The sequence below is a fragment of the Cornus florida genome, unplaced genomic scaffold, assembly GCF_030987335.1.
Source record: "Cornus florida cultivar Cherokee Brave unplaced genomic scaffold, ASM3098733v1 CherokeeBrave_3.0.0_Hap2_Chr05, whole genome shotgun sequence".
Lineage (NCBI taxonomy): Eukaryota > Viridiplantae > Streptophyta > Magnoliopsida > Cornales > Cornaceae > Cornus > Cornus florida.
In genome coordinates, this window is record NW_026775575.1 from 109,679,203 (window position 1) to 109,706,394 (window position 27,192).

The 27,192-nt window shown below is 36.0% G+C and overlaps 2 protein-coding genes and 1 pseudogene across 2 annotated transcripts; all 3 read right to left on the bottom strand.

Annotated features, from left to right (window-relative positions):
* Positions 1 to 444: 444 nt before the first annotated feature.
* On the bottom strand, positions 445 to 4,130 carry LOC132309950 (uncharacterized). Its single transcript, XM_059808199.1, has 3 exons — positions 2,977 to 4,130; positions 2,472 to 2,850; positions 445 to 597 (listed from the first exon to the last, which is right to left on the bottom strand). The coding sequence occupies exons 1-3, from the start codon at positions 4,128 to 4,130 to the stop codon at positions 445 to 447; spliced, it is 1,686 nt and encodes a 561-aa protein (XP_059664182.1).
* Positions 4,131 to 24,304: 20,174 nt separating this feature from the next.
* On the bottom strand, positions 24,305 to 26,086 carry LOC132309951 (G-type lectin S-receptor-like serine/threonine-protein kinase SD1-1; annotated as a pseudogene).
* Positions 26,087 to 26,104: 18 nt separating this feature from the next.
* Positions 26,105 to 26,693, bottom strand: LOC132309952 (S-locus-specific glycoprotein BS29-2-like). The gene is made up of 2 exons (XM_059808201.1): positions 26,517 to 26,693; positions 26,105 to 26,440 (listed from the first exon to the last, which is right to left on the bottom strand). The coding sequence occupies exons 1-2, from the start codon at positions 26,691 to 26,693 to the stop codon at positions 26,105 to 26,107; spliced, it is 513 nt and encodes a 170-aa protein (XP_059664184.1).
* Between the last annotated feature and the right edge of the window lie 499 nt (positions 26,694 to 27,192).

The window sequence follows — 27,192 nt, forward strand, 5'->3', positions numbered from 1 at the left end:
GAACCTCATCAACCCCTTCCTTGGAGAAACCCGAAGAAAAACATGGTCTCCCACCTCAAAGGATAGCGGTCATCTCCGCCTATCTGCATAACTCTTCTGTCGGCTCTGAGCTGTAAGCAATCTCTGTCTGATCAGCTTAATCTTCTCGGTAGTCTCGAGTACAATGTCGGGTCCTAAGGCAGTTGTCTCGCCCACCTCAGTCCAACAGACATGAGACCTACAAGGTCTACCATACAACGCCTCAGATGGATCCATCTGAATACTCGCCTGTTAACTATTGTTGTAGGCAAACTCAATAAGTGAAAGGTGATCCTCCCAACTACCACACAAGTCAAGTACACAGGCTCGAAGCATATCCTCCAAGATCTGGATGGTACGCTCCAACTGGCCGTCCGTCTATGGATGAAATGCAGTACTAAGGTGCAACGCTGAGCCAAACGTTGCTTAAAGTCCTTCCCAGAACTTCGAGGTGAACTTAGCATCCCTATCCGACACAATAGCCACTGGAATTCCATGCAATCTCATAATCTCTTTCACATAAAGTACACCGAGTGTCTCAGCGTCATCTGTTGCCTCAATAGGCAAGAAGTGAGCCGTCTTGGTCAATCTATCGATAATGACCCATACGGCTTCATTTCCCCTCCGTGACCTAGGAAGACCTGTCACAAAATCCATTGCAATCTCCTCCCATTTCCACTGCGTTACCGGCAACGGCTGCAATAAACCAGCTGGTCTCTGGTGCTCGGCCTTCACCTGCTGACAGGTAAGGCACTTAGCTACAAACTGTGCAACATCCTTCTTCATTCCATTCCACTAATACTGACGTCTCAGATTGTGATACATTTTGGTACCACCTGGATGAACTGCAAAGCGGGAAGTATGAAACTCCCGTAAGACGTCCTCACGACAAACTGTAGGAACAACCAACAAACCTTTAAACCGTAGACCTCCATCTGCATGTAAGGTTCAATCCTTCACGGTCTCGCCACTGGAGATCAAAGTGTAAATGGCATCCAAATTTGAATCCTGTCTCTGTGACTCAATCACCCATCTAACAAGAGTGGGTTAAGCCACGAGAGTAAACAAGAATGCTGACTCACTGGCATCATCATGATCATCAAAACAATATAATCCCATTTCAGCCAAATCTTTCAGCATCTTCCATTTCCGAATGGCTAAACTAGCCAAAGTCCCACGAGATTTCCAGCTTAAAGCATCAGCTACCACATTTGCCTTGCCAGGATGATACTGCAAATCAAAGTTATAGTCTTCTAAGAATTCAACCCATCGCCTCTGTCTGTTATTTAAGTCCTTTTGGGAGAAAAGGTACTTGAGACTCTTGTGGTTCAAGAACACCTCAAATCTCCCACCATACAAATAGTGTCTCCAACACTTCAAAGCAAATACAACTGCCGCTAACTCTAAGTCATGAGTAGGGTAGTTAAGCTCGTGAGTCTTCAACTGTTGAGACCCATAAGCCACTACTCTATCATCTTGCATCAGTACACAACCCAAACCATCACGTTAGGCGTCACAATAAATCACATAACCTAAGCCACGCTCAGGTATCACCAACACCGGAGCCGTAGTCAACCTTGTTTTCAACTCTTGAAAGGATGACTCACAGGCCTCATTCCATGCAAACTTGATCCCTTTCCTAGTCAATCTAGTCATAGGAGCTGCCAAACGGGAAAAATCCTTCACAAATCTCCGATAATAACCCGCTAGGCCAAGGAAACTCCGGATCTCAAAGACATTCTTGGGTTGCTCCCAACTCAAAACTACCTCTATTTTTGAAGGATCAACAAAACCCCACCTTTCGAGACAACATGTCCCAAAAATTTCACCTTTTGCAGCCAAAACTCACACTTTTCATCCTTGGCGTACAAACGGTGCTCCCGTAGAATCTGCAACACTATACTCAAATGGACCTCGTGCTCCTCCCGAGTCCGTGAATACACAAGAATATCATCCACGAAAACTACCACAAACTGATCCAAGTAATCGTGGAAGACACGGTTCATTAAATCCATGAATGCTACCGGTGCATTGGTTAAACCAAAAGGCATAACAAGAAACTCGTAATGTCCATACCGCGTACGAAACGCGGTCTTTGGAATATCCTCCTCTCTAACCCGTAACTGATAATAGCCAGACCTCAAGTCAATCTTCGAAAAACAACTGGCTCCCCTCAACTGATCAGATAAATCATCTATCCTTGGTAAAGGATACTTGTTCTTGATGGTGGCATGATTCAACTTTCGGTAATCAATGCACAACCTCAAAGAACCATCTTTCTTCTTAGTGAACAAGACCGGTGCACCCCACGGTGACACACTCGGTCGGATAAAGCCTTTCATCCTCAAATCATCAAGTTTCTTCTTCAATTCTTCTAATTCAATCAGTGCCATACGATACGGTGCCATAGAGATTGGCGCGGTACCAGGCATCAAATCAATAGCAAATTCTACCTCTCGGTGTGGAGGCAACTCAGTCAAGTCATCCGGAAACACATCCAGAAAATCACGTACATCCGCTGGATAATCAACCCCATAAAACTCAACGTCATTATCGGTGAAAAGACTAGCAAAGAAGAATGTCTGCCGCTCTCGACCCCTAACACCATAAAATGAATGGGTGAGAGGATCACACCGATCTCCCACAAAACAGAAACAATCCCCATCCGGGGTACACACTGAAACTCTGCCCCTGAAACAATCAATGACAGCTCTAAAGGATGACAACCAGTCTATCCCAAGAATGACGTCAAATCCCGTCATCTCGAGAAGGATGAGATCAAACTCAAGAACACGTCCGGCAATTGTGATGGAACAACTCCTACAAACTCTACTAAGAGCAATTGAACCCCCGATAGGTGTGTCAACACAAAGCGGTCTGTCTAACTGACTGACCTCTAAACCCAATGCCCGTGCAAATGATGAAGCAATGAATGAATAAGAAGCACCGGAATCAAACAATACACGAGCCCAAGAATGGGACACAAGAAACATACCCCTAACAACTGAAGGACTGGATGGTGACTCGGCTAGAGTGAGTGCAAACACGCGACCCTGGGTCCTCTGCCCCTGGGAACTGCCTGCCTGATAGCCAGACTGCTGAGTAGGTGCACTCGAAGAAGCTCCCCTACTAGGTCGAGAACTCTTGGCTGATATAGCTGGCTGAGACGGCTGAGGTGGTGGTGGTCGAAACCTTGACTGAACTGTGGCAGACTGCATCTGCCTCTGCTGTGAACCTCCACCTCTGCCCAAACCACTGCCCCGCTGTGGACAATCTTTCACCCTATGGCCCTGCTGGCCACACCCGAAACATCCATCAAACACTACCTGAATCTGAGTACACTGGGACTTATGATGCCCTGGCTGCCCACACTTGAAACAAATCATCTGAGCTACCTGTGTCTGAGTGCATTGAGACTTGTAATGTCCCAACTGCCCGTATCTGAAACAAGTAACATTCGGTCTAGAAGACCCCATGGACACTGAAGCTGTGGGTGCAGATCTGACTGGCTTCTGTCCCCTGAACCCTGACTGCTCATGCTTCTGCTTCTTACTTGATTGACCTTCGGATAAAGTACTCATACCCCTATTGTGCTTGTAGGACTCCCTGATAGCCTTGTTGTCCTTACTCTCAGCCTCAACCACTAAAGCTTTTCGCACTGCTTTTGCATACTCTGTCGGTTCTGAAGCAGCTACAATTGGCCTAATGGTAAGATCAAGGCCATCAACAAATTTCTTTATCTTTCCTTCATCATCATTAGCAATTCCCGGTGCAAACCTCAAAAGTGATGTAAACTTATTTTCATACTCTGTAACTGTCATACTTCCTTGCTTTAACCCATCAAACTCCTTCTTTAGTTCCCTCCGCTTAGGCACCGGAAAGTACTTCTCATAATACAACTTCTTGAATGTAGCATATGTCATAGTATCCAGATTATGGGTGTGAGAAACGGTCTTCCACCAAATCTTAGCATCACCCACAAAATTGTAAGTAGCCAATGTAATCTTCAACTTGTCCGTTGCCAAATTCATAGTATTAATATGCTTCTCCACCCTATCCATGAAACTATCCGCAACAAGCGGATCTGGACCGCCCTTAAACAGAGTTGGCATCAATTTCACAAACTTTGCAATGTGCTAAAAAGAAAGATGGTTCATTAAAGTTGTGCATTGATTACCGAAAATTGAATCATGTCACCATTAAGAACAAGTATCATTTTGTGATACCCCCGGATTTTCGAATGCAGGTTGGCCAGGCCCACGCCCACGCCCACGCCCGAATACCCGAGGATATCAAAACAAATTGATAATAAACGAACACAGAGTACAAAAGAATAAAGAAGAATAAATAAAATGCTGACAAGAAACTAAAATGATAATCTAATAATAAACATCATAATATATTTTCATTAATTAATAAACTCTTCTGATACAACTGATCCTCCAAAATACAACTCGGGAATCCATACTGTGTGGACCCCTAGAAAATCCAAACTAAACAAATGACAGTAATCTAAAACAGGAAACTGAATCATAAAGGAACTCCTATGTAACTTCGGAAGAATGAAGTAGACTGATCCCCGCTTAGCACGAACGACCTCTACTCGTGACGAACACCTGAAAAATAATGGTGGGTCAGGCCACAAACAAGTTCTACTCTACTACAGTCCAAGCAGAGATCCGATACACGTATACATCCTAGTCAATCCAACAGTAACTAGTAGTCCGTATATATATATATACACACTAAAGGAACCTCACTAGACTATAGGGTTGTCTCAACCTGAATAGTAGGCAACATGCAAAACGCACATATAGTGGGCATGAGTACCTAGACCTACCAGGGTACACAACTACACTATATCTAGCTACACATCCCTAGCGATATACGCGCCCTAACCATTGATCCTGAGACTCAAGCTCATATCATGGCACCATACTTATATATATAAAATCTAGTAACCATCCTATCCAGTATAAATTAATCCTCCATAAGTCATTCAACTTGTTCAGCTGACCTGACTTGAATATAAGTAGGACTTAACATTTTAGTTAATCCATTCCCTTATATAATAAATTAATCCTCCATAAGTCATTCAACTTGTTCAGCTGACCTGACTTAAATATAAGTAGGACTTAACATTTTAGTTAGTCCATTCCCTTATATAAAATAGGTAGGACTTAACTGATAAGTTAATCCATCCCTAGAATGCCACCGTCCCATACCGGTGCATTAAACCACACAATCCAACAATTGATGTAATAATTAAGGAAATACATCAAACATTCCATAAATAACTATGATAAATATGATATCAAGTTATCACATAATAGGAATGACTTATTATTTCTTTAAACTTCCTATATTATATGTCCTACACAAACTGAATCTTATACATGATGATATTTTATTATACTGTTAAATTAGGATTCTCTATATCCAATTCATCCTACACATTTAATCTCAATTGCTAAAATATTTTAAAAGATTCAATCCATTCGTTTGTTTAAAACATTCAAATAGCAAGCATCATTATGATTGAGTCTATTTAAATTTATTAAAACCCAAACCTAGTCCCTATTTAATGTTCAGGAATCCTAGGCATGTTTATACGTTCCATCATTCCATAGATATGAAAAATACATAATTTAAACATGTAAAAATTCACATAAGAAATCAAATCAAAATCATGCATTTTATCAATTCATAACACAAGAACAGACATGAATCAATTTCATAAAACCTATGTTCTAACCCAATTAAACATGCATAATTATTTAATTTTATGTGTTTAATAAATCCTGGAATTTCCTAGGCATGTACAGAAACACGAATCAAAGGGAAAGAGATAGAAGAAGAACTTGCTTTAAACTTTCGGATCGAAAGTTAAACTTCTTCTTCCTTGATCTTCTCTCTACAGGGTTTTTCTCCCCATTCCTTCCTTTTCCTCCTTCCCTCTCTAACACTATCTCTCCAGTATATATCACGTGAATATTTCTAACCCCCTTTTACAACCTATAGCTATATATTTATAGGCTAAATAAAATAACCCTAACCCTTTTTCTAATCCAAGTTAACTAAAAAAAATGAAAATAAAAATATTAAAAAGGTAAGCGAAATATGTTATGTATATAATTTATGTATATATTTATTAAATAAATAAATTATACATATTCCATTATTTATTAATGGATTATCCAATAATATTTAAGTTACCATAATATTATAAAGTAACTTAAAACATAGCACGTATCAAATTTATGTATATTTTTATTATTTAAATAAACATATACATCAGATTAAATATTACTACCCAAATTACCATAAAAGTAATTAATAAATTACTTTCTCTTTTATATATATATTAAAAAGGTAAGTAAAATATGTTACGTATATAATTTATGTATATGTTTATTAAATAAATAAATTATACACATTCCATTATTTATTAATGGATTATCCAATAATACTTAAGTTATCATAATATTATAAAGTAACTTAAAACATAACACGTATCAAATCTATGTATATTTTTATTATTTAAATATAAAACATATACATCAGATTAAATATTACTACTCAAGTTACCATAAAAATAATTAATAAATTACTTTCCTTTTTATATATGTATATAATATATATCTATATATACACATACATTATCCATAGGTAATAATTCATACACATCCAACCTCCTATCCAAGTAATCCATGGACCCAATTGGTTGGCCCATTACTACTAAGCATAACCATAAAAGAAAAATAAAATAAAATAATAAAAGAAAAGAAAATATTTAATTTACAATTAATCAAAACACCATTTAAGCACATAATCTAATTAAACAATTAACACATAGACAAATACAAATAATACATAGACACATAATCAAATAATCAAGTAATACTTAATTCAATTAAACACACAAGCAATTAGTCAAATAATTAATTAAATAATTAAAAAATACAATTAAAACAAATAAATAAATACCGAGACTATCCTTCTAAAATTAGTGGTATTACACATTTGCCAAGGATAGATGATCTATTTGATCAGTTGAGGGGAGTTAGTTGTTTCTCGAAGATTGATTTAAGGTTTGGCTATTATCAGTTGCGGGTTAAGGATGAGGATATCCCAAAAACAGCATTCCGTACACGGTATGGATACTACAAGTTCCTTGTTATGCCATTTGGTTTGACTAATGCACCAGCGGCATTCATGGACTTGATGAACCGCGTCTTTCACGATTACTTGGACCAGTTTGTGGTAGTTTTCATGGACGACATTCTCGTATACTCATAGACTCGGGATGAGCACGAGGTCCATTTGAGTACTGTTATACAGATTTTACGGGAACACCGATTGTATGCCAAAAATGAAAAGTGTGAGTTTTGGTTACAAGAGGTGAAGTTTTTGGGGCACGTTGTTTCGGAAGGTGGAGTGTCAGTTGATCCATCAAATATTGAGGCAATTTTGAATTAGGAGCCACCCAAGAATGTTTTTGAGATTCGGAGTTTTCTTGGTCTAGCGGGTTACTATCGGAGGTTTGTAAAGGATTTCTCACGTTTGGCAGCTTCTATGACTTGTTTGACCCGGAAAGGGATCAAGTTTGTATGGAATGAAGCCTGTGAGTCATCTTTTCAGGAATTAAAGACAAGGTTGACTACAGCTCCAGTGTTGGTGATACCTGAGCATAGCTTGGGTTATGTGATCTATTGTGATGCTTCACGTGATGGGTTGGGATGTGTGTTGATGCAGGATGGTAGAGTAGTGACTTATGGGTCTCGACAGTTAAAGACTCATGAGTACAACTACCCTACCCATGATCTGGAGTTGGCAGCAGTCGTGTTTGCACTGAAGTGTTAAAGACATTACTTGTATGGTGAGAGATTCGAGGTGTACTCGGATCATAAAAGTCTCAAGTACTTTTTCTCCCAAAGGGACTTGAATAACAGACAGAGACGATGGGTTGAATTTTTGGAAGATTACAATTTTGATTTGTAGTACCATCCGGGCAAGGCAAATGTGGTAGTTGATGCCTTAAGCCGGAAATCTAATGGAAATTTGGCCGGATTAGCTATTCGGAAATGGAAGATGCTTAATAATCTGGCGGAGATGGGATTGTATTGTGTTGACGATGATGATTGCGGTGAATCAGCATTCTTGTTTAGTCTTGTGGCTCAGCCTATGTAATACCCCTAATTTTAAAAGGATAGTCCTGGAATTTAATTTAATTATTTATTGTATTTTTATTTAATTGATTGATTATTTGCTTATTTTAATTAATTAATTATTTGCTTATTTTATTTATTTTATTTTTAATTCAATTAATTGTGTTTTTCTTTCATTAATCGTTTTAAATTGTGTTTTCTTTAATTAATTGCTTAAATTGTATTTTGGTTTGTTTCATTAATTTAAATGTATTTCTCAAGTTTAATTAATTACGAGCTTATGTGAATTCACTGTTTTGGTAATTAGGGTTTCATGTTTTACATCGTGTCTAGGATTGGAGCTGACATATAATTGGTTTAGGATTTAAATTAGGGTTTCAATTAAAACCTATAAATACATAAGTATAGGTCTGCCAAGGGTTTTGTTAACCCTATTCACGTAACAGAGAGTTGTGAGAGACAGAGAAACAGAGAGTGAGTCTGACTAATATACAGAGAGGCTCAAGGAGGAAAGAGTGGAGTACTTTTGGGTTGAACCAAGAGCACCGGAGGTGGTGACCGGCAGCCTAAGACGTTTACGGGAAATCCAGAGACGTTGGTTTATAGTTTCAAAATCTGAAACTGCAGGCAAGTCACTGTTCTTACTCTTTCCCTTTAATTCGTGTTCTGTGCATGTCTAGTTAGACTCCAGGAATTAATCAAACATTAAAACAGATTCAACGAATGTTATAATTCATCTTGTATGCATGTTGAATCAGTATTTTGTTTCCATTGAATTAATCTGTTTGATGTTGCTTAAAAGTTTTAACAGAAATCTTGTTGCCGATTATTTTAGCACTTGTGATAAATTCCTGTTGTGATTGGATATCTATGTTTTAGTATTAGTTTGAGACATTTAAATGAACCCTGGAATAAGTTCTTAAACCAGTAATGAAGATCACCAAATAAATCTGTTGTGGGTTGCTTAAAATCACGAACTAAGTTTCTGTGATCGATGCTTCAAAACCTAGGTTAAGTACTTGTTATATTTGGATATCAGAGATTTAAAATCAACCTTGGACTGAGTTTTAAGCCTAGAACAAGGATTAAAATCAGTATTTAAGTTCAGAGAAGGAATTTGTGTTGAATTGCTTCAAAAATTCTAACTGAAAGTTCTGTTGTTCTTGTTTTCAATCGGTATGTTAAATTCATGTCGTGGTTGTGCACCATTGATTTAGGGTTAATCTAGAACATTAATGGAACCCTAGAACAAGTATTAAAATATTTATAGAGGCCTGAGCATCGCCGGATGCGAGGAAGACGAAGTGGAAAAACGCAGAACGCGCCGGAAATGGAGAGAGCAGGCTCTCAAAATGAGAGAGCCAGCTCCCTCACACAAAGAGCCGGCTCCATGCTGCAAAGAACAGGCTCCCTAAGTTAGGGAGCCGGCTCTAACATAAAAGGAGCAGGCTCTAAATTTTTGGAGCTTGCTCTTGCCCAGAAATCTCATACAATATGGTTTTTGTGCGTGTTTGGGCTGTACAGTGTTTTTGAAGCTGTTTAAAGGCTACTGTAAGGTGTAATTAAATGTTTGGGACTTATATTAAAATTGAAAATGCTTGGTACAATAATGGATTAGGGAAAGGAGTAATGAACAGCTCAAAGAAATGGCTATACATTACACTGTTAGGCTAAGAATTTAATCACTGGAACTTAGCAAATTGTTGGTATATGAATTAATTATATTTAATCATATTGTCCACCATGTTATGAACGTAGTGAATTATCTGTAAATTCAACTATGATTGGTTGGGAATGAATTGGTACTTAATGGCTGTTAAAAGGTATCAGCTTATGAACTATATGTAGAATTTAAATACTATGAAATATTTTAGCTATTTAAATTATTGTAATATGATATTTAGGTTCCGAAGTGAATACCTAATTTTGTTATATGTGTATGAAATTATATTGATGCATATTTTGTTGGAGGATGTAAAGGGTTGCATTTGTCATTACAGTTTACAACATTGGATATGATTTTATTCTTTGTTCTGAATGCCTAATATTTATGTATATGCATTTAATTTATCTTGTGCATATTCTGGAGTATGGTTGATGACTATTTAATACTGTATTTGTCAACTGTGTTAGCTGGAGGATTGTATGTACCAGTATGGGACGGTGACATATTAGGTATGGACTAGTTAAAACACTAAGTTCTACCTAATTTGGATTAAGGTATGGATTAATCATAAAGGTTAAGTCCATCACCTATATGTGTCATATCAATTGTGAATTGAGTGACCTACTTTTAGTTTCAGGATGGATGCGTTATACATTATATCAAACCACTACAAAGTTGGATGATATTTTGTATTAGGAGGAGTATGGACTTTATATATATATTTTATGAGCAATGGTATGAGCCTGAGTCTCAGGACCATAGTTAGGGCGCGTATATCGCCTAGGATGGATAACTGGACATAGGTGTTGTTCCCTGGTAGGTCTAGGTACTCATGCCCACCAGTGCGTATTTGCATGTTGCCTTCTATTCAGGCTGAGACAGACCTAATGGACTAGCGAGCGTCCTATAGTGTGTACTATATACATATATGGACTACTCTAGATATTGTTGAGTCTTCCTAGGATGTATCTACATATCAGATTACTGTTTAGATTGTAGTAGATCAGGACTTGCATGTGGGCCTGACCCATTCCTTTATTTTTCAAGTGTTCGTCAGTTCCAGGGTTAGAGCTTGGACGTGCAGAGCAGATACATATATTCATTCCTCTGATTATGTAGGAATCTTCACTATGTTAGCTTTGGATTTTATTTCTATTATTTCAGTTTTGATTTGAGATTTTTAATAAGGGGTCCAATGGATTGATTCCCGAGTTGTAAACTTATAGAGTTTTGGATTATCGGATTTGATTAATTATGATATAATGATTTTCTTTTAGTTTCTTTCAGCTTGTTATATTATTTCGTATTTCACTTTGTATTCCGTGTGCGTTATTAAATATTAATTGTCTGATATCCCTCTGGTTTGGGCCTGGGCCTGATCAACATGTGTCTCGAATCCGAGGGGTATCACAACCTACTCTTGTTGTAAGGGTGATTGAGTCACAGAGATAAGACTCGGATTTAGATGCCATTCACACTTTAATCTCCAGTGGTAAGACAGTGAAGGATTGGACCTTGCATGCAGACGGGGGTCTACGGTTCAAGGGTTTATTAGTGGTTCCCACAGTTTGTCGGGAGGACGTCTTACGGGAGTTTCACATTTCCCATTTTGCAGTTCATCCAGGTGGTACTAAGATGTATCAATTTGAGACGTCAGTATTGGTGGAAGGGGATGAAGAAGGATGTTGTACAGTTTGTGGCAAAGTGCCTTACCTGTCAACAGGTGAAGGCTGAGCATCAGAGACCGGCAGGTTTGTTACAACCATTGCCTGTAGCACAATAGAAATGGGAGCATATTGCTATGGATTTTGTGACAGGTCTTCCAAAGTCACGGAGAGGCAATGAGGCTGTATGGGTCATCATTGATAGACTGACCAAGAAGGCTCACTTTTTGCCTATTAAGGTAACAGATGATGCAGAGGCACTTGGTGTTCTTTACATGAAGGAGATTGTAAGGTTACATGGAGTCCCAGTAACCATTGTCTCAGATAGGGATGCCAAGTTCACTTTGAAGTCTGGGAGGGACTTCAAGCAGCGTTCGGTTCAGCGTTGCTTCTTAGCATAGCATTCCATCCACAGACAGACGGCCAGTCAGAGTGTACTATCCAGATTTTTGAGGATATGCTTCGAGCATGTGTACTTGAATTGGGAAGCAGTTGGGAGGATCATCTTCCACTCATCAAATTTGCCTACAACAACAGTCATCAGGTGTAATACCCCTAATTTTCAAAAGGATAAAATGGGAATTTAATTTTGATTATCTAAGTAACTTATGTACTTTTTTTGACTAGTTGTGTTTATTGTATTTGTTTAAATTAATTGATTGATTAATTGTGTGTTTAAATTAATATTGTTTTAAGTGTGTTTTATTTTATTATTCATTTGACTTGAAATTGTATGTGTGTTCTGTGTGGTTTTTAGTCATAATTATTTATTTATTTTCCTTAATTATGTTTAAGGGTAATTAATTAATTAGTTAGTTAATTTTATTCCAGATATATGTATAATGAACGTAATTGTTGTGGTCACTTGTTTATTACCATGTTGGGTGATAATGTTGTTTAGGGTGTTATGATTAAGTAATTAGGTAGCCGACTTGTAGTTGGGCTGGACTTAGGGTTAGGATTACTGGATTTGGGATTAGGGTTTCAGAGGAGTCTATATATATATAACGCTATATGTTGCAAGGGTTTTTGGGAGAAAACCCTATTCACGTAGGGGTAATTTAAGAGGAAAAACAGAGATACATAGAGAGGGTTGTATACACTTCAATGTGTATATTCTTGTGTAGTCTGCAAGGGTTAAAATAAAACATTATTCACGTAGTATTAAACTATGAAGCTAAGGAGGAAGAACAGAGGAATGGAACAATGGTCAGAGGTGGGAGCAGTATAAGAGAATTCTGAAATTTAGAGACGATGCTGCTGTACGGTTTCAAAACGAAATCTAAAGGCAAGTTTCCTTCTCTCCTTCCTGTAAACTTGTGTTCTGTGCATTCTTTATAGTCTCCAGGGACTAATTAAACTTTTAAAAAAATTCATGATTGACGCATAATGTATCAGACTGTAATTTGTTTATGGTTTAGATCACTGAAATTTGGTTCTTGCATAAAACTGTGTTGAGTATGGTTTTAAACTTCTGTAAATTTATTCGTAAGGAGTTTCTAGGATGGTTTGGACTACAATTTAACACTGAAAATTTTAAAACGAATTGTTGATATATGTTTCAAACTTTAAACTGTTCGTATGCTTAGTTAAACTGAATTTGGTTTTTCTTGCTTAAACTGTTGTGTGTAGTTTAAGTTCTTTGTCAATCGGTTCACACGGGAATAAGAGGAGTCTCTAAGGGTTTAAGAACTTTAAATTGACCTCTAATAATCTTAAGAAGTCTGGAATAGAATATTGGACGTCGTCGGAAACACAGAAGGTAACCGGACGAAGCAGAAAAGAAGTTGGAGCAGAGGAGAGGGCTCAAAGGAGGAGAGAGGCGGCTCCAGAAAGTGGGAGCCGGCTCCCCCCTTCATAGAGCCGGCTCCAAGGGGTTAGGGAGCCGGCTCTAAGGTAAAAAGAGCCTGCTCTTGATTTTTAGAGCAGGCTCCTTTGGTTGGGTCTTGTTTGGGTGCGTTCTGGAATTTGTCTGGGCACTTTTGGGCCATGTTTGGGATTTTAAATGGTTTCAGGGACTGGAATGAAAATTTTAAAAGTAATTTCAAGGGATGTTAAACCATCTAAGTGTATGATTTGGTTCATAGGGCAAATGGAATAAACAGTGTAAAAATAAGCGACTTTGTACGCTGCTAACGGATCGGAAGGACTAAGTTGCTAAGTCTTGTTTTAAAATTTTAACGGATGGTAGCATGGACTTTAAACATGATATTGGGCTATATTGGAGCCACACTTGATAAATTAATGTTTTTATATTCATGGATTTAACCGTAGGAAAGTTCAACGGTGCAAGCTGTTAGTGGAAGGAATGGGTTTAATTGCCCAGTTTAATTTCAGCAGTTTAACGGAGTATATATATCTTTATAAATTTTATTATGGTAGCATGCTAGGATCATTTATATATCATGGTTGATCTATGCATACCTTGGATATTAATTAATGAAATACAAATTCTTTTTCTGCGATATATGGATTTGAGCTTGGATAGTAATTGCTGTGATATTAAGCACTATTCTACAATTACTTGGGTTATAGTTTGGACTTAAATTTCTGAACTAATATTTGGGTTCTGTTAATCTAATTGGATGTTGGCCTGGAATTAATTGAAGAAATAACTATATATATATTTTCTGTCAATTACATAAATGGATGCTGGATTTTAACTTGGTGAACTATTAAACCTTGTCTTGATTAGTTACGTGGATGGATTCTGGATTGCTAGTTGATGAACTGTTTAAATTATGTATATCAACTATTTGGATTACGTGGATATGATTTGATGAACTGCTTAAAATGTTGCATCATTTAAGGATCATTTGCATTATATGCACCGGTATGGGACGGTGACATATTGGGGATGGATTAGATCAAAAAGCTAAGTCCTACCCCTTCATACATACGGAATGGATTAACTAAAATAGTTAACTCCTACATGGATACATGACCTGTCAACTAAAACAGTTGAACGACATAACGGATGGTTGTTTTATCTTTTTGCATTTAGGAAGGAATTTATATATATATTTATGGCACTGTGATACGAGCTTGAGTTTCCTGATCACGGTTAGGGTGCGTATATTGCAAAGGTTGAGTAGCTAGATATAACTAATGTTCCCTGGTAGGTCTAGGTACTTGGCCGCTGAAAAGCGTGTTTTATAGGTCACCTTCTACTCAGGCTGAACTATGTTATAGGCTAGTGAGCATCCTATAGGGTGTATATATATATATATGGACTATTGTAGATATTGCCAAGCTATCTAGGATGTATCTGCGTATCGGGTTTATGTACGGATTGTAGTAGATTGGAACTTGCATGTGGGCCTGACCCACTCCTATTTTTCAGGTGTTCGTGAATACCAGGCTTAGGGTTTGATCGTGGTGATGCAGATACAATCACTCACTCTTCCGACTACATAGGATATTCTTTCTTATTTTGGTTTTGGATTTTGATTCTGTAAATGTTTTACCAGTTGGAATTATTAGGGGTCCACTAGATGGATTCCCGAGTTGTACAGATTTGATGGTACAGATTTGACGGATTTAAATGTTATTAATTTATTATTTAAGGTTCGAGGATTTTCATTTTAGTTTCTTTCAGCGCATTATTATTTTATTCTTAATTCAGTTTTATTCTTGCTTGGTTACATATTAATTGTCTAATATCCCTCAGATCTGTGCTCGGACTTGATCACCCGTGGCTCTAAAATCGAGGGGTATCACATCAGGCGAGCATCGAGATGGCTCTATTCGAGGCGTTGTATAGAAGACCCTGTAAGTCTCCAGTTTGTTGGACTGAGGTGGGTGAGATAGCCGCCTTAGGACTCGACATTGTACTTGAGACTACTGAGAAGATTAAATTGATCAGACAGAGGTTGCTTACAGCTCAGAGCTAACAGAAGAGTTATGCAGATAGGCGGAGACGACCGTTATCTTTTGAGGTGGGAGATCATGTTTTTCTGCGGGTTTCTCCACGGAAGGGTTTGATGAGATTCGGGAAGAGTGGTAAGTTGTCGCCATAATTCATTAGGCCGTTTGAGATTCTAAACCGTGTAGGAGAAGTTGCCTACAGACTTGTTTTGCCACCACAGATGGACAAGGTTCACAATGTTTTTTATGTGTCGATGCTACAGAAGTACGAACCGGATCCATCTCATGTGTTGGATTGGGTTGACGTGGACATTGATGAGGATGTCTCCTATGAAGAGGGACCAGTACAGATCCTTAACACACGGTAGAAGGTGTTGAGGGGCAAAACAGTACAGTTAGTGAAAGTTCTTTGGCGACACCATGGAGTCGAGGAGGCTACTTGGGAGCTTGAACAGCAGGTTTGCTCCAGGTACCTAGAGTTGTTTTCTTCCCCAGGTATGGCTTGATTTTGGGGACGAAATCCTTTTTAAGTTGGGGAGATTGTGACGTTTCCAATTTTCAGCTTTTTTTTTTCTGGAATTTTGTTAACGCGAGGTCATTTTCGTTTTTTCATGTTTTGCGTATGGGATTTTGGTTGAGTCCACTTGTGTGATAACTCAAATTTTTTTTAGGATTTTAAGTTATTTTATGATTTTTAGTGATCTTATTTTAAATTGGAGATGCATGATTAAGCTATTTGATTTATTTTTGTAGCAATTGAAATTGTACTATTTTTCTTGATCTGATAGAGATTACAGCAAAATGGAGCAGGTAGACAAAATTGTGGGAAGAGTAATGTGTTTGGTTTAGTTTGATTATATATAAATATATATATTTTGAGTGATGTGTCATTTAATGATGGAGAGATGGGTGGCAGAAGCAAAAGAAAAAAAAAAAGAAAAAAAAACGTAGGCTGGTCGGCAATAGGTGGAAAAGGAGAGAGAAAAAGTTGATATGGTTGTGGGTCCCATTGAAAATTATTTAATGAGTTTTTAGTTTGTTTCATATATCTATATATATAATATATATATATATATATATATATATATATATATATATAGTTTGTTGAAGTATAAAGGTGGCAGCAAAGCAATCGTAATGAGAAAGGAAATTGTAATTATTTTGGGTGGGACCCACTAGTGGAAATTTTAAGTCAAGTTCATGGAACTTGGTCTGGTCACAGGGGCTTGGTCTTGGTTTGATGGAGTGTATATGAGAATAAAAGAAAGAAAGGAGCAGGTTGGTAAATGATGAGAAAAGATAAGGAAGAGTAGGTGGTGGGGTCCACTTGTAATGAGTATATTGATATTTGTTATTTTGATTGTGTGGTGAGCAAGTTGTTGTACGAAAGTTGGTGCATTCTCCTATATATGTATCTGTCTTGTGACTTGGGAAAGCAGAAAGAAAAATTAGAAAGTGAGCCAAGGGAAAAACAGAGAGTAAGTTTGAGGAAAAACAGAGAGGGCCAAAAGTTGCAGAGGGAGGCCGGAAACTTGGTGGCTTGATGATCCAGTGCAGGAATTCTTTTTCAGAGTAGGGTTCTCTATACCTCGAATGGCATAGGGGGGTTTTGCTTCAAATATTTTATTAACTGTTTTCATGAAATGCATATGTATTTTGTTTATACTCACCTGTATATGTTTATTTTGTGAAATTGTTTTGTTAAACCTCCATGAAATTCTTGTTATGGTTTTTCCTATTGGGACTTTTGTAATACCCGATAATTTAAGATTTATTAATTAGGATTAATTATTTTATTTTATTTTTCAATGATTTATTTTATTTTATTGAGTGCTAGATTAATTATCTTATTTTAATTAAGTTATATTTCGTGATTATGTATGATGATTGATTGTTTGTGTGGTTGATTATTGATTGAATTATTGGTGTGTTGATTTTATTGGTATTATATGACTTAGTTGTAAATTCTTGTTTGTTTATGTGCTTCATGTAATTAGTTATTTTAATTTCTGTATTTAATTAATTATCTTATTTATTTAAATTAATTGGATTGGGCTTAAGGAAAGTTGGACCAAAAGATGTGGTCTTGGGCTTGTATGAAACCTTATTGGGTTAATTAATGAAGGTCCGTGGTTATTTAATTATTTAAATGATCACTTTTGTATCAATTATATTTATATATATATATAATTATATATAAATATAATTCATTAATAATTGTTATGGAAAGATATATATATAGATATATATTTATTGATATTTATAAGTATATATGATTTAATTAACTAATGAGTTAATTATGGAAGGAATATATATTTATATATATATATATGTTTATAGATATAAATTATTTAAAGATTATTATTTTAATTCATAATACTAGTTGGAATAGGATTTGGAATTTAAGGTGTATAAAAATACATATAAGGCTTTAGGGTTAAAGGTTTTACACGTTAGAAAAATAAAACAGACAGAGAGAGAGGAAGAAGAAGGGCTGACAAGGAGGAGGTCGGATCTGAAAAGGAGGACGTCGGAATTGGAAGAGATAATTAAAGCTTAAAGCGTCGGTTTCGTTTCGAAACCTTCAGGCGAGTTTTCTCTATTTTTCCTCTTAGAACCTATAAGGATTTCATCTTAAGTATTAAGGCTCTAATTAAATTATTAATTTGGATTAATTAAAAGCATCAAGTTAATTTATTTTATTAAATTGTGTTTAGATATGATTATTTAAAAGTATGAATTATTATATATTTTTAATTTTGGATTATTGGATTTTATTTGTATATGTAGATGTTGGATATATATATTAAAATCAATGTATAGGTGGAACTGTGACCTAAGGGGATTAATTTTGGTTTTTATATTTTCTGGAATTTTTCTGTACTTTTCAGAATATTTTTAGAATTTGTTTTGTAATTTTTTTATATTCTGGAATTTATTTTAGAATTATTTTTATTAAATTTTAAATTAATTCTATGCACTCTGTGTGAATCGGCGCATAAATCAGGAGATGGGTGATTCGAGGTATGATCTAGTATGGTAGAATGCATAGTAAAAGGTTACATCACTGATCTAGGCCATTGGAATAGTTTAAATATAAGTGGAATGATTCGGTGCATTACGGTGTACATAAAAGAGTGCGCATGTGAATCTGGACCATGGATTAAGTTTGGTCAACAGAAGATTTATCTGGTGTGGGTGCATACATGTGAGCTCAAGTGAGCTAATCTGGTGTGGGTGCGTTTGTGTGAGCTCAAGTGAGCTAATTAAGTGTGGGCGCGCTCACAGTAGTGTTTGAGCTTAGCCAATTATTTTGTCTGTTTGTGACATAAAATTAAAACGGTCATAACTTAGTCATCTTAAATCGAAATTGGGTCATTCTTGAGCTCAAATTCAAGGATTTTTCGTCCTCTTTCCAATCGTACCAATTTCATTATCAGATTCTTATCCTAATAAGAGATATTTACGTTTTAGTGAGACGGTGTCGGAAAACTATTTAAACCGGTATGGAGTATTTAAAGGAAACTATTTCTGACATATTTAGTTGCACTAATTTGGGTAAATATAATAAATTAATAATTTGTTATGGAAGGAAGTGTATATATATATATATATATATATATATATATATATATAATTATTTATATATGTGTATATATAGTTTAATTTGTCTATGAGTTGTATGGAAGGATGAATATATATATATATATATATATATATATATGTATGTATGTATGTATGTATATTGATTTTAAATAATCAAGGATTATTAAAGAAGGTGTTAAACACATATATACATTAAATAACATATGTGTAGGTATATATATATATATAAATCATTTAAGATGATTAATATTATCATTCTTATTTGGCATATCTTAATAGGCTGGTTGTTAAATTAATGATATGCGTATAATATGCATGTGATGGCTATGTATGATTTAGCGTATTGTTAATTTTAAAGTTAATTCATGGTTAAAGTGTGGGCATGGATGAATTGTCAAATGATTAAATATATTACCTAAATATTTGTATGAATAGAATATATATATGGAAAGCATGGATGAATTGCTAATTAAATGTATGAATAAATATACCTGTGGAGGCATGGTTGAATTGCCAATGTATAAATATACATACACGGAGGCATGGTTGAATTGCCAATGTATAAATAAATATACTTATGGAGGCATGGTTGAATTGCCAATATATAAATAAAAATATTTACAATGGCATGGTTGATTTGCCAAAGCATAATTACGTTGTTATGTGTTAGATGATTAAAATATCATCTATGGTTGTTGTATGTATGGATTGGATTAGGGTTAGATATTCTTAAATGAGAATAGTTTAGTACTTACTGGTTAGTGTATTATTTTACTTTAATAAAATAATATTGGGGAAGACGTGGATGATTTGTCAAAACTTGGATTTTTGATATGTGATTTAAACAATTAAAATCATTATCGGGTTGGGATTAAATAGAGTATTTCTTTTATTATAATTTGTTGTTTAAATAATTAAACAACTGACTAGGATGGGATTAAGGTCAAAGGAGTTTTTATAAAATGAAATGGTAGATTGGTCTAGGTATGAATATTATTTTAATAATTATTTAATAGGTATGGAAATTTAATAAACCTATTAATGGATGTGATTAGTATAGTATATATAATTATATATAGACATGTATATCGTGCTTTATTAAAGTTAAAACTTTATTAGGTTTGGTTTTGATCAGAGATGATCTGCTTATTGGTTTTCAGAGGCCTGGTAGAGTGAACTTGCTCGTAGGGTTTAACCCACGATTTATTTTTCAGGTTATTAGAGGTTCCAGTCTCGAGGTTGAGGATCCGCAGCTGGGAGACTGTCATTCGTCTATTCATCTTGTGTACTTTTAAATAGTATTGGATTATTGGATAATGTTTTAAGGGGTCCTTGAGTTATGGGATTTCCGAATTGTAATTGTTGGAGAATCATTAAGTAATATTTATTTATTAGTTTTCTTCAGCGGTTTATTTATTCTTTATTATTCATCTTTGTATTCTGTGCTTGTTAAATACTTAAATTGTTTTGATATCCCTTGATTTTGTGCGCGGACTTGATCAATCCGTGTTCCAAAATTATGGGGTATCACAACTTTTGTCTCACCACCCTCATGTTTCAGGTACCGAAGATGAACGGGGATGGCTAGAAACGGGCTTAGGATGAAGAGCCGGCGTGGAGGATTTATTTTATTATTTGGAGAATTTTTTTTGAATTTTTGAGGAATCTGATTTTTATATAAACAGAGGGCATTTTTTTGATCCTGGGTGTATTTGGATGTATTTGTATTTGAATAAATCGAGAATTTCAATAGAATTGTCGGGGCGTGACAACTTGCATTTCATATGTTTTATTTTATGAGATTTATGTGGCATTTTCTTGGTGATGTATTACATATATGTGTGGTGTGGAATTAAAGTGAAAGAGAAGGAAAATTCAAAGGTTGGTGGTAGGACCCACCATCATTTCTTAATGTGGTCTCATTCTCTCTCTCCCGTAATCCCCTCATTCTCTCATTCTTTTTCTTTTCTTTTTTCTTCTGATTTGCAAGCTTCAAATCTTGATTACTCTTTCAATACTTTGAATTTTAGAGTGCCGTTTGAGGCAAAACGAAGAGCACGACGAGCTCTACGCTTGAGTACCACCAATTTCAGCTTTAAGCCTCCCTAGGGATTTCGAATTTAGAGACCCATTTTAAGGGTTTTCCATCAAACTTGAGGTAGGGGTCCTTAATCCACGAAGTCTTGTGCTTTAGTGAGTTAATCTACTTGATTTTATGTACTAGCATGCTTAATTATAGTGATTATAGTTACTTTGACTTGATGGAACATGTATGAATGTATGAGGATGTGTATTAATTTAATTTGTATGATGAGCATGCTTGTATATGAGTTTATAAGTTTACTATGTTGTTAATATGCAATAAATGATGTATGAGAATATGTTTAATCATGTTGTGAGAAATCTCTTAGTATTATTGTAATGAAAGCATGAGATTCATATGCATAACATTGCGCTTGCATAAAGGGAATCGTTTTGAAAGGAAAAATGGGGACTTTTGGGAAAGAGTTTTGATGAAACGGTTTTATGAAAACCCGGTCGTCGCGGGGGTACCAAAGGGCTGGAGGGTTAATATAACCTAGAGGGAACTAGGGAGTCGCCCTAGCATGGTTGAGCTAACTGGGCCCATAATGACGCCGCGGGGATACCAAGAGTCAGGGACACTAGCCAATCCTTCTCTCGTGTCGCTGCGGAGTCACCAAAGGGTGGGTTATATTAACCTTTTGAAAGTGATGGTTTTGGAATGAAAATGGGGAGCGACATTGGCATGCATTGCATTTGGTTATATTGAAAATTGTCGTTATGTTGTGTATTACCCCGATATTGTATGATTCCTATCTCCTATTGTTCTATTCCTTGTAAGGATTTACGGGGACACAAGAGGCGTGTCTTAAGTACCTTCTACTGAGCAATTTGATCACCCCAATATATATATTACATTTTTTTCAGGTCACGGCAAGGAATTGGCGGATGAAAATCCACCACAGGCTTGAGAGAACTTGAAGGGCATTTTGAACGTATTTTGTTGAATTTGAACTTGTTTTGTAAAGCATATGATGTAAAATGTATCAAATTCATTGGTTATGTAACGGATGATATAATTAGAAGCTTGAAAATCCATTTTGATGTAAGTTATCTATAATGTAAAGTTTCCATATTAGCTTCCCTTCCATTTTCAGTTCATTTATAAAGTAGTAGGTCAAATCAGGATGCAGGGCTCGAAGAAGCCACTTCGGTCGATCGAAATGGCTCATCGGTCGACCGAACCTCTTTGTGGACTCTCGGGATCTCCATTTCGGTTAACCGAAATAGGGTTCGGTCGACTGAAACCTTTTTTTTATGCTCTCGGTATCTTAGCTTTGGTCGACCGAAGTAGTGTGTCGGTCGACCGGTTCAGGAAGGCCTACTTCGGCCGACCGAAGCTCCACTTCGACCGACCGAAGTGAGCCTGTTTTGGGGTCTTGTCTCTCCTTCTTCCTTGTAGCTCACTCTTGACCCTTGGGTTGCTTATAGCCTTGGGAAAGTTTGATTTTGATCCGGATAAGCACGTTTTGACACTAGGAATGTTAGGTTTGACGTGGATGACCTCGGGTTCGAGTAAGGACCCGGGTAACGGTCCGGATCCACGGATTTGGGTCGTTACATATGAACCCATCATTATTATTGTTATTGTTATTATTATTATGTATCGACATAGGAAAGGACGGTGGTGCCCTTAGTTGATTTCGGGTTCGGATAAAGACTCGGTTAGCACCCTCATGTTTGGGTCGTTATAAATTTGTCATGACCGCGGTGTCCTTAGTGGTGTCCAATGCAAAGAAGAATTTTATAAACATAGGAGAAGAAATCAAAGAGTGAGAGAGGATGAAGAAAGCAAAGGTCCCCATTTTAATTTGATCAAATGAAAGGGAAAGAGTCTTAAGACAAATTTTTTTTCTTTTCTATCTTTTTGACATTCATCGACTAATTGTAAAGGTAGAAATGAAGGAACTATCATTAAACAGCATTAAACATTTTGGCTGGCTTTAAAATAGAGTTGAATCATATATAACAAACAGCTAGTGTTGTTTATTTTCAATGTATTATTGTGTACTCAAGTTGTGTGTTTGGTACTCCAATAAAATTTCTTCTTCTTTATATTCAAGTCCCACCACCTTTGACTACAGCATTTGGTAGAATCACTCCACTGATAACTCTTACACCCGACTATAAAATCAATTAATGCCATGTGTGAGTTCTCAATCGGTCTAGCTTTTACATGAGCTTCCTTCTGCTAATTATACAGTATATGTTAACCAACGTTGACAGGGAGGAATATAACATTTGTGTGGAACTTTAACAATATGGTATTGAGATATATTCATTCAACTACCGTATTCTATATCTTAATTTCTTTTAGTTGTTTATTGAGGTATGATAATTCTGCAATAGTTATAGCAAATAACAAAGGTGATGAGTTTGACTTTATCTTGGAAACTCCCCACCTCCCCACTCTAATATCAATGAAAATTAAGGGCACTTATTGGGAGGAATACCACGTGGCAACATATTCCCATGTTTTGTAGACTTTCTCATCTAAATAACTAGTCTTGCGCACGCGCACACACACAGATATATATATATATATATATTAAGTTTTATTTTTGGCAAACTAAACATTGACTCATCAAACTAAACTTTTGAAAACGCGGTGGAGACAGCGGACCATGTAACAGAAGCTATAGAAAAAATAGCGGAGCAGATAGAGAAGTTGGCAGACGAAATTGACAATGAGCATCCTGAAGGTGGAAATCTTCAAAAAACCTTTGTTTATGTTGAAAATATGGCCAACAAAGCAGCTAAGGATGCTCATTTAGTTGAGCAATTCATCGATAAGGTTTCAACTTTCAGCTCATAGCCTTTATTTTATTTGGTATATAATCAATTTTTTTATTTAATATGAGCTCAATTTGCTTTTAAAATAAAACATTTTGATTATATATTGAGTAAATAATGTGGGATTATTGAAATGGAAATGCAGATTGAGGCAATGGTGGAAAAGGTGGACTCATTCATTGAACCAGTGATTGATGAGGCCAGTGAGATAGCCAAAGAAGCAAAGGACAACAAATCAAGTGCATAAAAAAATGAGATTTGCTGAAATTCATTTGTAAATGCAATTTGATTATACTACTCCAAATAAATTAATTTCTTTGTAGTCTTGGTCTTTACGTTATTGTGACTAAATCAGCGGGAATTGCACGTGCACACTAAGATTAATAATTTAAGAATTTTTTTTTAAGAAAATTGGTCAAAGCACAGAACTGTTGCGTTCATCAATGTGAGGTGCTGAGATATATAAAAAGGTTATGCTTGTGATTCAGATGAGAAAACTCTCGGTTCCTTTTACCACTCACTATCTCTAATAAAAGCACACCAAAGCTGAAGACATTAGATTTCACAGAAAACTTCCTATGAACTACACACTCATGAGGCATATAGCCACTGCATAAATGGTATCTAATATGAATTTTTGAAAAAATGAAATATAACAAACTTCTGATTTTAGTTTATAGTAACTTATTGCGTTCCAATAACTCTTCTCGTTTTTGCATAAATTTGGTCCCTTTCAAAAGTTCTTGCTAAAGAAATTTTTGGGTCCATTTCACCATCTAGCAGTATATTGCTTGTTTTTAGATTCCTGTGAATAATTCTTAATCTTGAATCTTCGTGGAGGTAGAGAAGTCCTCGTGCAATACCTATAACAATGTTAAAGCGCTTTCCCTATGGCAATAACGCACTGCGACCTTGATCTGCACATCCATTTTAACCCATTGTCAATCTCAATATCAAATTTAGTTATATCCCCTTAAAATCAAGCATATAATGAATTACAAAAAAATAACTTAGTTAAAGTAATAATATTGATTGAGCAGATAAAGGACTAATTAATAGGTTAATGCCAAAAATAAAATAATACAAGCTTTTGTTGGACATATACTTATAGATTAGCATCCTTTCTTCTCTTTCAATGCAACAGCCCAAAAGCCTCACAAGATTCCTATGCTGAAGTTTGGCTATCAAAACAACTTCATTCTTAAATTCCTCAAGACCCTGTCCTGAATTCCTGGACAGCCTCTTCACTGCTATTTCTTGTCCGTTTGCAAGATTTCCCTGAATTCTTTATAAACAGTATGCACTTAATTTTTTATCAAGGAAGATGCATAGTGAAACATAATACTTTCTTTGTAAGATGAATGACCAAATGTGACACAATTAACCTTGTAAACTGGACCAAAGCCTCCCTCTCCGATCACATTTGCAGGGGAAAAGTTGTTAGTAGCCATAACAATGGTGTTGAAATCAAATAGAGGCAACTCCAAGTCTTCACCTAGAAAAGGGTAAATAATTTGTCTAGAAAAAGTACTCAACTATAATCTTCCTGGAAACTGTCGTCACTCACATGCTAAACACTAAGAAATGTAAGCAAAGATGATGAGTATGCTAACCTTTTCTCTTTGATCTCTTTTTCCATATGCTGCACCATATTACCATGCCCAATATGAGCAGTCCAGAAAGGATAGATACCACAAGAATAATCACCAGTCTTTTCTTTTTATTTGAATTGCAGATTGATTCTAGAACAGAAACAATAACAGATCATCTTAATACTTCATTTAAAAAATTATTTTTCATTAAATGTATCTGAGCCTCTTTCTTGATTAACTTCGAGTTTATAATTATAATTGGGATGACTTTATTTACAGTGTTCATGGTGCAATCCTTTTACTGATTTGTAACCATATTAATTTAAACTCTAAAACTATATATTATAGGAAGAGTGATTCCAAATTGCTAATTCAGTAACAACCTTTGAGCAACTTAAAATAAGCTATCTGCGTATTGATATATGGTTATCAAATATACTTACCAAGTTCAGAAGCTGCCAACTTGGTATAGATATCTTGCCCGCTACCTTCTTCAATGAAGTCTCTGATATCAATTAAATCTCCAAACCACATCAAACAGCCACTGCCTCCTCCACTAATATTTGAATTAGTATAAGCCACACAAGAACAGTTTTTCAAGCACTCTACCTCACCTTTCCTGAGGCTCATACTCTTGTTTAACCAGAACTAGTCCAAAAGATCGGGCAGTTTCACCTTCTCAACTTTCAAAAAACCCCCTTGATCACTCTGGCAATCCAGTGTTGTCCTCCCCATGCATCCACTTGACCAGTCTTGCAATTGCCAATCTTGTTGTAATTTGGGAGTGAACCCATGCAAACACTCACGTATTGGCGATTTGTGAATACTGCAAATACCATAAGCACCACACTGCCCATAACTGTCACACTGGTCCTTGTATTGGTACACGAGAGACCATTCATTGCTTCTTTTATTCAGGCTATAATATTGAAGAAAGCCTGAGTGATTCAAAGTTAGCCTTGCAATAGCCGAGTAATTGACAGGCTGATACAGATAAGAAAAGTTGTCCTTGTTAAAAACACAAACTATTAAGGTGAACTTAAGATTGTAGGAAACCTACTGAATCGAAGTCCATTCCATGCCCCAGACCGGTATGTCTTTGTTGCTGATCCCTTGAGTATAACCGAGGCATTCCATGATTATCAATTCTGTATGAGAAATCCCCTGGAGATGGATCATCAGCACTTCTCCACGACACCTGATGTCGCTCTAGATCATCATTCAAGTCCTTTCCCATCTTCATACATGGTACCCGTGTGTCAGTTGGAAAATAAAAGCTCTGCCATATATAGCTTTATGGACACGGGGGCTAGTACTTGTTGGGATTTATATGCCCTGGCATAGCAAATTCCTATCTGGATTATAGTGACATATGTTCCTGACATATCTGAAATATTTATGATTTATATAATTGGTGAATTCAATGTATTATGTTTCGATTCACTATGAAATTGATAGTGTCCATTTAATTACAAGAAATATTTATATATATGTATGTGATGGCAATCAATGCATGATATATAAATAGTAATTATAAATTGTTCATAGTCGGTAATTATGGATGGACTCATAATTAATTAAGACTTGAACTGGATCCGCGTTAGGTTGAGATATATTGCGAGAGCCGTCGTATGCAATTACTCCCTATCACCGTCATGGCATTTGACTCTTAAGCATGAGAAAAGTGTAGTCTCTTTTATTAATTAATAATTACTTTGATTTGTTCGGCGGATTCT